The 17372-nt window shown below is 39.3% G+C and overlaps 1 protein-coding gene across 2 annotated transcripts; it reads right to left on the bottom strand.

Annotated features, from left to right (window-relative positions):
* Window positions 1–12578: 12578 nt before the first annotated feature.
* LOC110839605 (putative RNA-directed DNA polymerase from transposon BS) lies at window positions 12579–16985 on the bottom strand. Of its 2 annotated transcripts, none has more exons than XM_087340363.1 (3): window positions 14489–16985; window positions 13093–13265; window positions 12579–12643 (listed from the first exon to the last, which is right to left on the bottom strand). In XM_087340363.1, exon 1 carries the CDS (start codon window positions 16971–16973, stop codon window positions 14679–14681), a length of 2295 nt encoding a protein of 764 aa, XP_087196489.1. In that variant the 5' UTR covers window positions 16974–16985; the 3' UTR covers window positions 12579–12643; window positions 13093–13265; window positions 14489–14678. The 2 variants fall into 2 exon arrangements, with proteins under 2 accessions (XP_087196489.1, XP_087196533.1); XM_087340407.1 differs by having other exon boundaries at window positions 12581–12643; window positions 13133–13265.
* Window positions 16986–17372: the final 387 nt, after the last annotated feature.

Here is a 17372-nt window from a genome sequence, read left to right as displayed (position 1 = left end):
GACATGTGTTTTGAAGGATGTTTGATGACGTCTTATCATATTCATGTTTTATAAAAAAACCATTATTCTTTTAAGGAAATAATGCATTATGTTCACATAACATTGACATCCTTGCAAAGATACGTACAAACGTGATAATACAAACAGTATTTAGTGACAAACGGCTCAGTACGCAAAATTCCAACATTAGTCAAACCGTACATAACAGGTAGTCTACTTTATGAACTAAAACTTCTAAAAGTTTTTGTACTACCTGTAATGTACGGATCGTTTAATGTTTTGATTTCTGCGTTCTGATTTTTGTGCCAGTAAATTCATTTTGTATTTTAACGTTTATATGTATTTTTAAAATGATAACATTGTTCCAGGTACATCATGCTTAATTACATCAAAAGAATAGTGTTTTTAATATAAAATATGTATATGATAAGACGTCTTCAGACAACTATCAAAACTCAAATTTGTCTGTAAGTTTCATTTCATCGTATATATTCACACATATCTTTATTACTGAGATTTTCTTCAAAATACAATGTGGTTGCTGTGCGCCGATGTTCGTTGATACGGAATAGTGAGCTATTCAGAGTTTAAAACGCATAATATGTTAACACTACAATCTGCCTGTTTGTTAAACAATATTAATCGGACAAGGGGCTACTTTATAATAATGATATCAAACCCTAATGTATATGTTTATAATAATACGAAACAATTCCCTTCAACTATATGAATCACCATTCCTGACAATTATTGGACTACCTGTTATGTACGGGTTTAATAAAGTTTGAATTTTGCGTACTGAGCCGTGTGAAACTAAAACTGATTATATCTTCACGTTGTTACGTATCTTAGCATGGATGACGATGTTCGATGAACATAGTGCATGATTTCCATAATGGAATAGTGTTTTTATATAAGACTAGTATTTAATAAGACATTTTCAAACTTCCGTCAAAACTCATGTCTCTCTGTAGATAACATTGCGTCATATATATTCACACACATCTATGTTTCTGCGATAATCCCCGAAGAACTCTGTGGTCGCTACACGTCGATGTTCGTTGATACAGAATTGTTGCTATTCAGTGCTGAAAACGTATAATATGACATTACACTAATATGCTTGTAACTTACATAATATTAATCGGACAAAGGTGCTAGTTTAGAGCAATTAATATCTAGCCTTACTAAAAATATTTATAATGATTTGAAATTATTCCCTTCTACTTCATGAACCACAATGAATTTAGAGGCTCAAAGATCAGAACGAAAAATTCAAAACTTTATTCAACTCGTACATAACATATATTCCTATTATTGTCAGAAATGGTGATACATAAAGTTGAATGGAATTATTTCGAATTATTATATACATATACGTTACGGTTTGATATCATTGGTCTAAAGTATAACTTTGGTCCGATTAATATTGTTTAAGTTGTTTAAGGAAGAATGTTGTGTTAACATATTATGCGTTTTAAACTCTGAATAGCTCACTATTTTCTATCGACGAACATCTGCGTGCAGCGACCACAGAGTTGCGATGTGTTTGAATATATACGTTGCAATGTTATCTACAGACAGACATGTGTTTTGAAGGATGTTTGATGACGTCTTATCATATTCATGTTTTATAAAAAAACCATTTTTCTTTTAAGGAAATAATGCATTATGTTCACCGAACATTGACATCCTTGCAAAGATACGTACAAACGTGATAATACAAACAGTATTTAGTGACAAACGGCTCAGTACGCAAAATTCCAACATTAGTCAAACCGTACATAACAGGTAGTCTACTTTATGAACTAAAACTTCTAAAAGTTTTTGTACTACCTGTAATGTACGGATCGTTTAATGTTTTGATTTCTGCGTTCTGATTTTTGTGCCAGTAAATTCATTTTGTATTTTAACGTTTATATGTATTTTTAAAATGATAACATTGTTCCAGGTACATCATGCTTAATTACATCAAAAGAATAGTGTTTTTAATATAAAATATGTATATGATAAGACGTCTTCAGACAACTATCAAAACTCAAATTTGTCTGTAAGTTTCATTTCATCGTATATATTCACACATATCTTTATTACTGAGATTTTCTTCAAAATACAATGTGGTTGCTGTGCGCCGATGTTCGTTGATACGGAATAGTGAGCTATTCAGAGTTTAAAACGCATAATATGTTAACACTACAATCTGCCTGTTTGTTAAACAATATTAATCGGACAAGGGGCTACTTTATAATAATGATATCAAACCCTAATGTATATGTTTATAATAATACGAAACAATTCCCTTCAACTATATGAATCACCATTCCTGACAATTATTGGACTACCTGTTATGTACGGGTTTAATAAAGTTTGAATTTTGCGTACTGAGCCGTGTGAAACTAAAACTGATTATATCTTCACGTTGTTACGTATCTTAGCATGGATGACGATGTTCGATGAACATAGTGCATGATTTCCATAATGGAATAGTGTTTTTATATAAGACTAGTATTTAATAAGACATTTTCAAACTTCCGTCAAAACTCATGTCTCTCTGTAGATAACATTGCGTCATATATATTCACACACATCTATGTTTCTGCGATAATCCCCGAAGAACTCTGTGGTCGCTACACGTCGATGTTCGTTGATACAGAATTGTTGCTATTCAGTGCTGAAAACGTATAATATGACATTACACTAATATGCTTGTAACTTACATAATATTAATCGGACAAAGGTGCTAGTTTAGAGCAATTAATATCTAGCCTTACTAAAAATATTTATAATGATTTGAAATTATTCCCTTCTACTTCATGAACCACAATGAATTTAGAGGCTCAAAGATCAGAACGAAAAATTCAAAACTTTATTCAACTCGTACATAACATATATTCCTATTATTGTCAGAAATGGTGATACATAAAGTTGAATGGAATTATTTCGAATTATTATATACATATACGTTACGGTTTGATATCATTGGTCTAAAGTATAACTTTGGTCCGATTAATATTGTTTAAGTTGTTTAAGGCAGAATGTTGTGTTAACATATTATGCGTTTTAAACTCTGAATAGCTCACTATTTTCTATCGACGAACATCTGCGTGCAGCGACCACAGAGTTGCGATGTGTTTGAATATATACGTTGCAATGTTATCTACAGACAGACATGTGTTTTGAAGGATGTTTGATGACGTCTTATCATATTCATGTTTTATAAAAAAACCATTTTTCTTTTAAGGAAATAATGCATTATGTTCACCGAACATTGACATCCTTGCAAAGATACGTACAAACGTGATAATACAAACAGTATTTAGTGACAAACGGCTCAGTACGCAAAATTCCAACATTAGTCAAACCGTACATAACAGGTAATCTACTTTATGAACTAAAACTTCTAAAAGTTTTTGTACTAACTGTAATGTACGGATCGTTTAATGTTTTGATTTCTGCGTTCTGATTTTTGTGCCAGTAAATTCATTTTGTATTTTAACGTTTATATGTATTTTTAAAATGATAACATTGTTCCAGGTACATCATGCTTAATTACATCAAAAGAATAGTGTTTTTAATATAAAATATGTATATGATAAGACGTCTTCAGACAACTATCAAAACTCAAATTTGTCTGTAAGTTTCATTTCATCGTATATATTCACACATATCTTTATTACTGAGATTTTCTTCAAAATACAATGTGGTTGCTGTGCGCCGATGTTCGTTGATACGGAATAGTGAGCTATTCAGAGTTTAAAACGCATAATATGTTAACACTACATTCTGCCTGTTTGTTAAACAATATTAATCGGACAAGGGGCTACTTTATAATAATGATATCAAACCCTAATGTATATGTTTATAATATTACGAAACAATTCCCTTCAACTATATGAATCACCATTCCTGACAATTATTGGACTACCTGTTATGTACGGGTTTAATAAAGTTTGAATTTTGCGTACTGAGCCGTGTGTAACTAAAACTGATTATATCTTCACGTTGTTACGTATCTTAGCATGGATGACGATGTTCGATGAACATAGTGCATGATTTCCTTAATGGAATAGTGTTTTTAATTAAGACTAGTATATGATAAGACATTTTCCAACTTCCGTCAAAACTCATGTCTCTCTGTAGATAACATTGCGTCATATATATTCACACATCTATTTTTCTGTGATAATCCCCGACGAACTCTATGGTCGCTACACGCCGATGTTCGTTTATACAGAATTGTATGCTATTTAGAGCTGAAAACGCATAATTTGACAACACACTAATCTCCTTGTAACTTACATAATAATAATTGGACAAAAGTGCTACATTAAAGCAATTAATATCTATCCTTAATATACATGTTTATAATTATTTGAAATTATTCCCTTCAACTTAATTAATCTCAACTTATAATAGTATTTGTACTAACTGTAATGTACGGATAGTCTAATGTTTTGATTTTTGCGTTCTGATATTTGTGCCACTAAATTCTGCTTGTATTTTAACGTTTATAAGTTATTTTAAAAGGATAACATTGTTCGAGATATATCATGCTTTATTACCTCAAAAGAAATGTGATTTGAATATAAAATATGTATATGATAAGACGTCATCAAAATACCATCAAAACTCAAATTTGTCTGTATATTTCATTGCATCGTAAATAATCACACACATCTATGTAACTGATTATTCTCAAACGTTACATGTGGTCGCTGCTCTCCTATTTTCGTTGATAAAGAATTGTTAGTTTTTTGAACTATAAACGAGTACAATTACACAAAGTACTGTAACTTAAATAACATTGAACGGAAAAAAGTTATACATTAAATAAATGTATATCTATTCCAAATAAATATGTTTATAATAATTGGAAACATTTCCCGTCAACTTTATGAAACTTCATTTCGGAAAATTTTTTACGACCTAAAATATACGGGTGGACTAATGATAATGGTAATGATATTCGAGGTACATCATGCTTGATTACCTCAAAAGAATAGTGTTATTAATATACAGCATGTAAATGAAAAGACGTCTTCAAAGAATCATTAAAACTTATGTCTGAATGGAAATGACATTGCATTCTATTATTCACACACACCTTTGTTGCTTAGATAATGCCCGACATAATTAGTTGACGCTGCACTACGATGTTCGTTGATACAGAATTGTAATCTATTCAGAGCTGAAAACGCGTAATGAATATCTAACTCTAATCTACATGTTTATAACAATTGGAAATATATCCTTACATCTAAATCAACAACCTTGCCTTGCCTTGCCTTGCCTTGCCTTGCCTTGCCTTGCCTTGCCTTGGCTTGCCTTTCCTTGCCTTGCCATGCCTTGCCTTGAATTTCCTTGCTTTGCCTTGCCTTGCCTTGCCTTGCCTTACATTACATTACATTACCTTACGTTACCTTTCCTTACATTACATTGCCTTGCCTTGCGTTGCATTGCCTTGCTTTACATTACATTACCTTACGTTACCTTACCTTACATTACATTGCCTTGCCTTGCCTTGCATTGCCTTGCTTTAAATTACATTACCTTACATTACCTTTCCTTACATTACATTGCCTTGCCTTGCGTTGCATTGCCTTGCTTTACATTACATTACCTTACGTTACCTTACCTTACATTACATTGCATTGAATTGCCTTGCCTTGCCTTCCCTTGCCTGTCCTGCCTTGACTTGCCTTGCCTTACTTTACATTGTAATACGTTAACTTACATTACATTGCATTGAATTGCCTTGCCTTGCCTTGCGTGCCTTGTCTTGCCTTGCCTTACAATACATTGCAATACGTTACCTTACATTACATTACATTGCCTTGCCTTGCCTTGCCTTGCCTTACATTACATTATCTTACAATACATTACCTTACGTTTCTTAACATTATATTACATTGGCTTACCATGCCCTGCCTTGCCTTGCCTTGCCTTGCCTTGCCTTGCCTTGCCTTGCCTTGCCTTGCCTTGCCTTGCCTTGCCTTGCCTTACTTTGCCTTGCCTTGCCTTTTATTACATAAACTTACGTTCCCTTACAATACATTACTTTGCCTTGCCTTGCCTTACATTACATTACCTTACGTTACCTTTAATTACAGTACATTACATTGCCTTGCCTTGCCTTCCCTTGCCTTGTCGGACAAATTGCTACATAAAACCAATGAATATCTCATCCTAAAGTGCATGTTTATAATAATTGGAAACATTAGACTTAAACTTTATGAACCACAAATTCTGACTTTTTTTGTTAGACCATTAAGGTAAGGTTGGATTATTGTTTTGATTTTTGCGATCTGAGCATTATGCCACTATATACTGTATGTATTTAAACGTTTGTACGTAAGTTTGAAAGGATAATTATTTTCGAGCTACATCATTCTTGAATACCTCAAAAGAATAGTGTCTTTAATTAAAATCATATATATGATAAGACGTCTTCAAACAAATTCAAAACTCAAGTCTGTCCGTACATAACATTGCATCGTATATATTCACACACATCTTTGTTGCTGCAATATTGTTCGTCATAAAATGTGATCGGTGCACTCCGATGTTCGTTGATACAGAATTCAGATATATAAGACATGAAAACTCATAATATGACAACCCAATAATTCTGCCTATAATTTAAATATTATTAATCGGATTACCAATGAATATCTTACCTTAATGTATATGTTTATAATAATTGGAAATTTTTCTCTCAACTTTATGAACTTCCTATTGTGACACTTTTAGTACGACTTATGTTTTGATTTTTGCTTTCTGACCCGTATGACACTAAACACTTATTGTATTCTAACGTATATACGTAATTTTGAAAGTATAACAAATTTCGAGTTACATCATATTTGAATACCTCAACAGAATAGTGTTTTTAATATAAATTATGAATAAATTATGTATGAGTTTTGAAGTTTGTTTGAAGACGTCTTATCATATAAATGTTTTATATTAAAATCACTATTCTTTAATGTATTCAATCATGATGTATCTCACACATAATATTCCTGTCAAACTCAGTGACAGGCTTGAGTTTTGATGCTTGTTTGAATACGTCTTATCATATACATATCTTATATTAAAAACACTATTCTTTTGAGGTATTCAAGCATGATGTAACTCGAACATCTTATTCCTGACATAATTATGTATAAACGATATGATACAAACAGAATTTAGCGCTAGATATCTATGAACGTAAAAAGCTAAACACTAGTCCACCAGTACAATATAGGTCGTAGAAAAGAAAATCAGTAATGGAGGTTTATAAACTTAAATAGAAATGTTTCAAATAATTATAAACCAGTAAATTAGGGTAACCTCATGTACATCCACGCCTGCGCCCCGAGTTCTCAACGCCTCTTAAGACCTTCACTTATCTGATCGACTTTTCCGGTTATGACCTCGAAAACAGTCTGACGCACTAATTTATCGCACTCACAGAGTGCAGTGCACTGGCAACCTCATTTTTACCCAATCCTGTTTAATTGCTATTAATTTTATTATTTTGTCATCTCACGTGTCTTTTATTCTCACACGTGGGTCCGAATAATTAAAATTTTCCTTCTAAAATGTTTCCCATGTCTTTTCCATTCACTTCCCATCCATTCCTCGGCGGAGACTTCAAATAACGAAGCTCCTGTTCTACCTTCCACAGTGTCTCGGCAATTCTCGTCAGTGTACATCCAGAACATGTAAAACGTTTGCGGTTTCTCGATAATTCCAGCTCTTACGAACACTTTATGTTTACGTATGAAAACATTACGACAATCTTACAAGCGCATGAGCGAAGTTTGTGCAAGCGTTATCTTCTATTCTGACGCGATTAGGTGGAATCAAAGACCAGTTAGCCTCTGTAAAGTCTTCCTCACGTACTTTTGACGGGCGAGGAGAAACAAAGCTTCTGAGATAGAGACTGGCGGATTGGATTCTCGAGACAACAATAGAGGCCATGTCACTCATGCTGATTGTAAAATTTTGCTAGACAACCCCTATCACAATTCCTTGATATAAGTTTACTTCAAATCTAAGGAGACAAAACTGATTCTTGCCAAGGCAATCGGAAAAAATGAATGTGGTACTTGTGGGTTATCGGGACACATCGCTTTAAAAATAGGTTAGGTTAGGTTAAGTGAGGTAAGGTTAGGTTAGGTTAATGTTTGTGGATAACTGACATACTTGAAAGTTTTTATATTTTATTTTTGGATATGCATGAGATGTTAATTGTTACAACCTGATTCCGGAGGCCAAAATTCGCTTTGTGTCCCGATAACCAGAAGTACCAAGAATGTTTTGTGGAACGACGTCTGCTCAAATACCAATCACACACACTGTATCATAAATCCTTATCCTGACCAGCCCTGCCAGCCTCGAAAACAGCTTCCAACGTCTGCCTCTTGCAATGTCATAGCTGCGATCTGAGCTCCCGTTTCAACTACCGGTTTATTTTATCTTCAACAATGAGGAAAGTTATTTTTAAACACTATTTATAGAAGTTAGTGGTTACTGTAGGCTACACGGTATGACGAATTACAAGTTCTCAGCGAAGCTACTGGTCCCTGCACAGGGTCATTTGAACGCGAAATATGAAAACACAATAAATCTGTCTGTAACTTTTAGAATAATAATCGGACAAAAGTGCTACTTTAAGTAAATGTATATCTAATCCTAATGTACACGTTTATAATAATTAGAAACATTTCCCTTTAAATTTATGAACCACGAATTTTAAAGACTTAATGTACGGCCTGTAATGTAGAAGGGGACAACTATTTTGCTTTTTACGTTCTGAGCGCTGCGCCACTAAATCCTGGTTATATTCCACTGTTAATTCGTAGTTTTGAAAGGAATATGATGTTCGAGTTATATCATGTTTGAATAACTCAAAGGAAATAGTGATTTAATTATACAACATTTGTATGATTAGAAGTCTTCAAATAACCATCAAATCTCAAGTCTGTCTGTGAAAAATATTTCGTCGTCTGAAATCACACACTTTTTATTTGCTGCTTTACACCGCGTTAAATTACGTGGTCACCTCACGCTAACGAACTTTGTAACAGAATTGTGCGATTTCGATCGAAAACAAGATATTGGACGACTCAATAAATGAGCCTGTAACTTTTAGAATATTAATAGGACAATAGTTCCGCACTGAAGGAAATTAAAAAAAAATTCAACGTCTTACTGCAAGCGTTTCCATGGGAATGAAATATTGATGATTGTATTTGAAAGACAACTTAAACAAACTATTGTTGCGTGGTCATGGCCTACTATGTACACAAATCAGTAACACTCACTAGTAGGAATAGTGTTTCACAACTCTAAATCGTATTATAATCTCTCTCAATGCAGTGTACTGAAATACATAAAATATTGACAAATGTTGCTTTCAAGTGAATAATTTATCCTGCCATTTTACAATAAATTTATTCAGTACAAACAATAAGACAGAACCCCTTGACGTTCTTTGTCTTGTGCCTCGGAGATGTTGTGTCGCTGGGATCCAGTTCTATTGTAGTTGCAATATATGAAATATTTGTGCAGCGTTTTCTTTGATACAGAACGGATAACGATCCAGCACATATACAAATTCATCACTTGTTCTTTTAAATTTTCTATTGTCTGTTACGTGTTTTGCCCGTTGTCATAATATGTAAATGCAGTTCCTCATGCGTACCATGCGAGCGTCTAGTAGTCATGTATTTCTTAGTGCCGTCTAAAAATGTGTGCTTCATGAATATTTGTAGGTCTTGAATTTTGCAGTACAGAATTTAACTTAGAAACCTTCAAAAGGAGGCGGAGAAGACGCCCAATGCGTTGTAGAGCCAATAAGGAGGCTGCTATTATGCATTTGATCAAAACATGTTTTTATCATTATATTGTAAAATATAAGAAATTTCTACAAACAAAATAACACAAATTTATTTAATAAATAAATAATTAACAAGACATTAAGTTGATATGAGCATCATATCTGACGATTGCATTCTGAAAAGTATGTATTTTGTACAACCTGGTGCCTTCACACACAAGGAGAATAAGGAAAAATAATCAGTTTAAAAACACAAACATTCATATGTATTTAACAGTATACTAGGACCATCATAAATCAAATGATTCCGAAATACATCACTTCCTCCATGTAAGGAGTTATCAAGGTCGGTTAGCAGATTCGTCATTCACGTTGCTAAAGCCAGAGCTTTCCAGCCTTTGTAAGAGAGAACTTATGATGTCTTCCTGTTCCTGTATTACATCCTGCTGATTACTCGCCATATTCTCCTGGAACTGTAAAATGTATCAAATGTATTCCAGCACTGTTGTGGAAGGAACTACTTCACCAAACGTACAGATTACAAATAACAGTTATTTTCTGTGCATTTGCCAGAATATGAAATTTGGAAATGTCATCAATAACTGAGAATTAAGCTGCTCACATGCATTCAGTTCTATCAACGTGTTTCATGCAATCTGGTGAGGAGTTCCTTTGTCATTGTAATGGTTCAGCAGACAAGATATCGTTGATTTCATTGGTACACAATAATCGGGAAATACATCCATGAAGTCATTGTGGAAAGTCAAGTAAGAATGAGATGTCAGGTAGAGTTTGGTAATGAAAATTCATTTTTGATCACCCCGTATCATTTTGGAACTGCACCTTTTATTTTCATGGAGATCGCAATTCCAGTGCCCTCCTTTCAGGTTCCAGTTTCGAAGGGGTGAGACTATATCTCTTAAGGAGCCCTTTCTCCACGGCCCCCGATGATACATGATTGAGTCTGGAGCAGTCATGTGCTGCTATTGATTTCGAACAGAAGGGAACAACGTGGAGGGAAACCCACCCCGATAGCTGTTAAGGAATATAATTTTGGTTGTGCCTTGTTCTTAACTTGGAAACTGTTCCTTGTCTCTCACCTCATTTTCTTCAGCAAGTTCAGCCTCTCTTTCATTTTTGTCTGGATCTCTCACATAATATCCATTTGACCCTTCATAACTTCCTCGAAGTAAGGAGATGTCCATTTCAGATTTGGGAAGAAGTTCGTCATTCACGCTGCTCCGGCCAGTGTTTTGCATTATTTCTACGAGTTTCCTTATGACGTCCTCTTGTCCCTGTATTACCTTCTTCTGAGTAGACACTGCATTTTCCTGGAATAGTAACAAATGTTAAATATAATCCGCACTGTTACGGAAGGAGGTATTTTACATGTTATACGGCAGTGGAACTCAACCTGGGGTACGCGTACCCCCGGGGGTACACGAAGACATCTTAGGATGTATGTGAAATTTAAAAATATATGTATATATAATTTTATGAAAAACACTGACTAATCAGTAATGTAATTTATTTAATTAACTTTAAAAGTATACTATATACTATGTATAACTTGAATTATACGCCAACAACTTTTGTGATACAAAGTAAAAGAGAAATTATATCTGGGGGTACGCGAACAAAAAAAGTCGAATACCACTGATATATAGAACATGACGAGTTATTTTCTGCTTCAAGATACTAAGATATTAGGAACGATATGCTTAGCACAAAATTCTGCATGCTCCAAGGAATGGCAGCTTTCAGTGCAAGCGGGAGGGATCTTTTTCATAGGGGAGGTGTTGCTCAGGTAATCATGGAATAACATATGATTCCCCACATGGATATGGGAATACATTGATATTCCCTACACAGCCACTGCCACTCGCAGAAATGGATGTAATTAGTCTTATGTATTGTTAGTTATTGTTTGCTTTTAACAAATTTGGAAATGTGCAGGCACTTTTCAAACAAGTTCTCAAATGTCAGACTTCAAAGATGTTTAAGTGCACTACTGAAAATGAATTTATACAATGTAACCTTTTTATATACATATATCCATTGGAGCACCCTATATAGGTTTCATGACTTTGATCGCACTTTGTAATCTCTTTATATAAGTCTCAAGACTAGCTTGGCTGGATGAATGAATAACCTGTCCACACATTGGGAGAATTGGGGAGGCCAAAACCCACTCCGGGCTGTAGCGCCTGGGGAGAAGAAGATATTGCGAGAATTATGGCGGTGAATAAGGAATCTGCTTGCTGCTGAAGTAACATGCATATAGACATGCATGCCTTGGAAGGCATTCAAACCTACAACAAACCTAGGTCTTTCAGCTTGACTTGTGAAACAACTATTCAGAATTGACAACTGATCAAAGGAACTTGTTGCGTCCTTCATCAGTCACCTTGTAGGTAGAGACAGCAAGGAATTAGAAACTTTTACCAGACTACAGGACCCTATTTCCACGTTAAAGGGACATGTAGTGACAGAATTCATAAAAACATACTTGGAAATCCCCTGTTCCATTAATCATGAAGAAAACAATGCCACATGTGATCATCATATGGTGTGTTCATGGCCTTATGACACATATGTGATAGTGGAAACTTTCTAGCAAATACAGACTTCCGACATACCAAGATTTCGTTCATTGCACGTCCCTCTTTAATTCCGGCCTTCAGCGATTTCATGAGACATTTCACTTTGTCTCTCTTGAGCTCATCGTTCACCTCGAGCTCGTCATTCACCTCGGGGTCATTATCCTCCGCTGTGTCATCGTCCACCTCGAGCTCGTTGTTGTGATCCTAGGACCTGAATGATAACATTTACACTTACGTGTCACATAATTATGATATTGGAGGAGATCTAAATCCAATTCAGTGTTCACAGCACTGATTTTCTTTACAATGGATTTATCTCGGAGCAAATATAATTTGCACCCTTCAAATTTAAGTGAGGGAGCTAAATCTTTGTATTTAAAAGCACCTACTGTTGACATTTTCGGAGAAGAGTTCAAATCTAGGTTCAAGGGTTGCAGGAAGATCAAAACATCTTCTTCAATAATTTTATCATTCCTTGGATCAGATAATTCTCAAAAAATTCCAAATAGACAACAGAGAATTACAAAGCAGAGGAGTTGCGGAATGAAAATTTCTGAGTGTACCCTGTCTGCTGTTTTAAAAATGCGGTGAAATGTGGTATTAACACTACGAACAATAATGTAATCCACACTCAGTCAGAGAGAGCGACCTTGTACATACCCAGAACACATAAATGGTGAAGAACATGACTAACACGAACCGGAATACGTCATTTGTGGAGTAGCTGTTGTTTTGGACCGCCGTGCTTACTTGCTCAAGAATGTGTTTTATCCAGGACAGCATTTTGTCTTTGAAGTTGACTGTTGGTGTCGGGCGTCGCAATAACCAAGATACTGCAACAGAACATATCACACCGTCAGTTTAATCGTGTAGGCTCACATCACATTGTAGTCGCCCTTGAAAATGTTATCACACAATAAAATTCGAATTCACGTGTCTAAATAGAATGTACCAAAACAAATTAAAAATAAATCCGAAATTGAATATAGTAATTATCAATATCAAAGTTTCCATTCTGTGGTTCGTCTTTACCAATTTCCAACTGTTTACTGAAAGCGTTTCCAAAGAAATGCGGTTTCGTTGACTATTTGTTGTTTGTTGACTGTTCTGTAAACAATGTAAAAATGCAAAAAAATTGTCAGTGGAACTACGGTTCCGGAGAATCTGACGTATATAGGTCTCTATATTTAAATTATATTTAAGCAACAAATACAATGAAAGGAAGCTAGCTGAATGTAATGTAATATAATGTAATGTAATGTAACGAAATGTAATATCAAAATTATCTAGTCTACGACGCACTTCTTCTACAAGCGATTCACAGTTCAGCTCTTTCCGCAATAACGAAAGCAACCAACCAACCAAAGAAGCTAACTGAGGGCAGAGACTTGCGCAAGCAAGCATCGTCCCTACCTAGGTGAAACCATTCCTGCGCACAAGACGCATTGCTGGAAATGGTAAACGGTCGTAATATAAGAACGGAAATTTTGCTAACGCTAACGAGGTTTCGTCGTGGCGGGAGCCTCGACCATTCAAACTGGGATCTGTTGCTGCTGATGGGAGGTTATCCGGTCAGGCAAGTTGTCGAAGGAATTTGGTTGGTTGGGTCTCTGGGGTATGAACCCAGAGAGGGAGGGGCCGTTTCGGCTGAAGGCCTCTGCGGCATGGGGGAAGATCACTTCAGCTGATGGCCTCCATGATCGGGGGAAGGGTGGCGGGCTGTGCCCCTATTAAGTTATACCCTGGCTTTCGCCTTACAACTGAGGAAAGCACGGAAAACCTCAGTCAGGGTAGCCGAGTAGTCTAACCACTCGTTGTGCTGACTTGGCCGTCTTTTGGGGACGGCCTCGGCTGGCCTGCTGAACATCAGTCGCCCTCGGTTGCCCTTGGGCGACCTCTGGCAGCCCTCATTCGGCACGAGTGCCTCACGAGTTGCCGAACTAAGGGGTTCCCCACACCAGCTAACCTCGAGTCAAACCTCTCAGTTAGTGCTCTGATGTGGTCGGCAAAGAAAGGGACCCCCAGATCCTCATGTATTTGCCTGTTACTAACGTACCAGGGCGCGTTAGTAACAATGCGAGGACACTTGGATTGCAGAACTTGCAGCTTCCGGACGTGGCTGCGGGCAGCTGACCTCCAGATCGGGCATGCGTAATCCATTATGGGACGGATGAGCTGCTTATAGAGTAGCACACCGTTCCAGATGGACAGGCCACTTCTCCTATTGATAAGCGGGACTAGCACACCTAATCGTTGCGCCGCCTTCTTTCCCACTTGGTTGACGTGCGCCGACCAAGTAAGCCCGGCGTCAAGGGTGACCCCCAGATTCTGCGCTGTTTTGACCCATTGGATCGGTTGTCCGAGGAACTGCACGCGGAAATGAAGAGAACCGCGGTGCTCTTTGAGACGTTGATAGCAATCCTCCAGGCCCTGAGCAAGAGCTCAAGTCTACTGAGGTAGGTCTCCAGATACCTGACTAGAAGCGTTGGGCTACGGGACGTGACTACTAGAGCCGTGTCGTCCGCGTATTGTGCTAACTCGACGTGTCGGGACGGTGTGGGTATGTCGTTGACATACAGACTGAAGAGCACAGGGGAGAGAATTCCGCCCTGCACAACTCTAGCCCGCATGGTACGACGTGTGGACGTGGCCGACTGGAAGGATGTCTGGAATGTCCGGTCAGCGAGGTAGGAAGAGATGGTTTTTACCAAGTACGACGGGAAGTTGAGGACGGTCAGTTTGTATAGGAGGCCTTGGACCCAGACTGTGTCGAAGGCTTTGGCCACGTCCAGGAAAACCGCGCCGGTTAGCCGCTTCTCATCAAGGTTTCTGTTGACCCTTTCGACGAGGCGAGCCAGCTGTAACGATGTGCTGTGTCTGGGTCGAAACCCAAACTGCTCGTTGCGCAGCAGCCCGCGTTCACTGACCTCGTGTAGGACCCTCGTTAGTAGCATTTTCTCGCAGAGTTTGCCGACCGTGTCGAGAAGACTGATGGGTCTATAGGAAGAAAGTAGCGTGGGGTCCTTCCCCGGCTTCAGTATGGACACCACGCGAGCGTGTTTCCATGCCGGGGGGAAGTGTTGCCTGCGAAGTACCGCGTTGAACACTTTCGTGAGAAAGGTTACAGCGCGTCGTAGGAGATGTTTCAGGACCCTGTTCGGTATACCGTTGGGGCCCGGAGCCTTGCCAAGCTTGAGTCCCTTGATGGCCTGGGCGACCTCCGAAGGACTGGTTAATTTTGGTTCATTTGCAAGGGCATACTGGTTTGCTCGCATCGCCTCGTTAACCATGTCAATTGTAGCCAGGTCCGACGGGTTGTCTACCGGCTGGAACTGGACCTCAAGGCTGTCGGCCAGGGCTTCTGCCTTCTCAGGGTTCGAGAGAGCCAGTCCTCCCGGCACTAAGAAGGGGGGCGACGGAGTGGGGACTCGCATCACACGCTTGGTCATCTTCCAAAACGACTGGTCCTCGCAGTCCAAGGATTCGAGCGTGTCGCTCCACTGTTCGTTCCGCCACTCGTTGAGACGATAGGTCACCGACCTCTGTAGTCGATTGACCTGGGTCTTAAGAGCGGGGTCTCTTGTGACCTGCCATCGCCTCCTCAGCCGGTTCTTCAGGCGTATTTCATCTCGAATACTAGCGGGCAGAAGCGGTCGCCTGTCAATGCGGGGTCGAAGCTTGGGAGCGGACGCTGCTGTGGCTTCCAGGATAGCACTGGTCAGCTCCTCGACGCACTTGTCGATTTCCTCCTCGTCGTTTACCACGGGGTTCCCCGGGAGTCTGCTTTCGAGGCAAGCCTGGAATGCATCCCAGTCCATTCTCGCGAAGTCCGGGCGATCAGGCGGGTTTTGAAAGGACGATCGGCACGTGGTGTCGACAAGGACGGGCAGGTGATCTGAGCTGAGTGCGGGGCAGACAGTCAGGTGCACCGGTAGGACGAAGTCCTTGATGAGGACAATATCAAGGACGTCAGGTGTGGCGTTGTGTGTGTAGGGAGCCGTGGTTGGAGAATCCGGCCCGTAGATGAAGCAGGAATTTCTGTTAGCGTAATCACGCAGGAGCGAGCCCCTAGCAGAGATCAGCCTAGAATTCCAGTCCGTGTGTTTCGCGTTGAGGTCACCAGCCAAGAGGACCGGGAAACCCCCGCTCAAGCACTCGGTCAGGTCCGACTCTATCCATGGCCGGGTGGGTGCGAGGTATGCCGCCACTAGCTTGACTTTCCTGGTTGCCAGTACCAGGTGAATGGCGGTTGCTTCTAGTTGTTGTAGACCCGATACCGGCACAGGGTAATGATCAATGCCCCTGCGGACAAGGATCTCTGTGCCACCCCCTAGCGTCGGGCGGTCCGTACGGTGGCAAACGTAGTTCGCGAACCTCAAGGCCCGACCCGACGTGAGGTGCGTCTCGTTCAGGAGGCAAACATCGACTCCGTAGTCACCGAGGAATTGCTCCAGCTCCAGCTTCCTGTCGCGGACACCGTCAGCGTTCCAGTAAGCCAGCCGCAAGGCCTTGCTACCGTGTCCTCTAGGCCGTGCAGTCATTATCGGCCATGAAGAGGAGAACGGTTTGGAGGAGGGCTCGCGGACGAGACCCCCCGGGGGGGAGTGAATGGATCGCGGCGAGGAGACGGCGTGTTAACTCGATGCAGACCCGTGACGAGAGGGTTTCCAGGACATCTGAGATGTCCTGGAGCGGTGACTAACCCTTGGGTGGGGTGGGGTCAGTCTTCTTGGGAGTAGGTGCAGTGGGATTTGCCACCGGCGCCACAGGACGAGCGGGCTTGGCACGGTCGCCCTTGGGGATAGTCTGCCGCTCAGTCTGTGCAATGGCTCCAGTTGGCGTTGGGTCGGGGTTCTTCATAGCCGCAGCCTTGACGACGCGGCCACCACGGACCACGTGGTTCCACCCAGGGCCCAAGTTCTCCTGCTCGAGGGAAGGCT

Source organism: Zootermopsis nevadensis, unplaced genomic scaffold (assembly GCF_977971745.1).
Source record: "Zootermopsis nevadensis isolate Lab colony 2312 unplaced genomic scaffold, Znev_1.0 Znev_ptg000001l, whole genome shotgun sequence".
Lineage (NCBI taxonomy): Eukaryota > Metazoa > Arthropoda > Insecta > Blattodea > Termopsidae > Zootermopsis > Zootermopsis nevadensis.
This window is presented reverse-complemented; position numbering and strand designations above follow the sequence as displayed.